Consider the following 227-nt stretch of genomic DNA (forward strand, 5'->3'; position numbering starts at 1 on the left):
TGCAGGGGGTCACCCAGGATGTGGGGTACCCTCTCTTTACCTGGTGCCAGTACTCGGGGTCTTCCCCCTTTCCCATCTGCTCCTCCATCCAGCCCAGGTTGGCCTCCAGGTAGCTCCGCAGCTTCTCGCAGTACTCGCTCTCATACTTGAAGGGGCCGCAGTAGCCCACCATGGTGTTCATCCAGTGCATGTACATCAGCTGCGGGGCACGGCAGTGCTCAGCGGGG

The 227-nt window shown here is 61.7% G+C and overlaps 1 protein-coding gene across 1 annotated transcript in view; it reads right to left on the bottom strand.

Annotated features, from left to right (window-relative positions):
* PLBD2 (phospholipase B domain containing 2) overlaps positions 1-211 on the bottom strand; it is a gene marked incomplete at its 5' end in the record, with an annotated part of 4,105 nt that extends 3,894 nt beyond the window's left edge. Inside the window, one exon of the mRNA XM_010023683.1 lies at positions 41-211. Within this exon, the coding sequence (XP_010021985.1) occupies positions 41-211 (171 nt within the window). The remainder of the gene's footprint in view (positions 1-40) is intronic.
* Positions 212-227: the final 16 nt, after the last annotated feature.

This window comes from Nestor notabilis, unplaced genomic scaffold (assembly GCF_000696875.1).
Source record: "Nestor notabilis isolate BGI_N333 unplaced genomic scaffold, ASM69687v1 scaffold19890, whole genome shotgun sequence".
In the NCBI taxonomy this organism is placed as follows: domain Eukaryota; kingdom Metazoa; phylum Chordata; class Aves; order Psittaciformes; family Psittacidae; genus Nestor; species Nestor notabilis.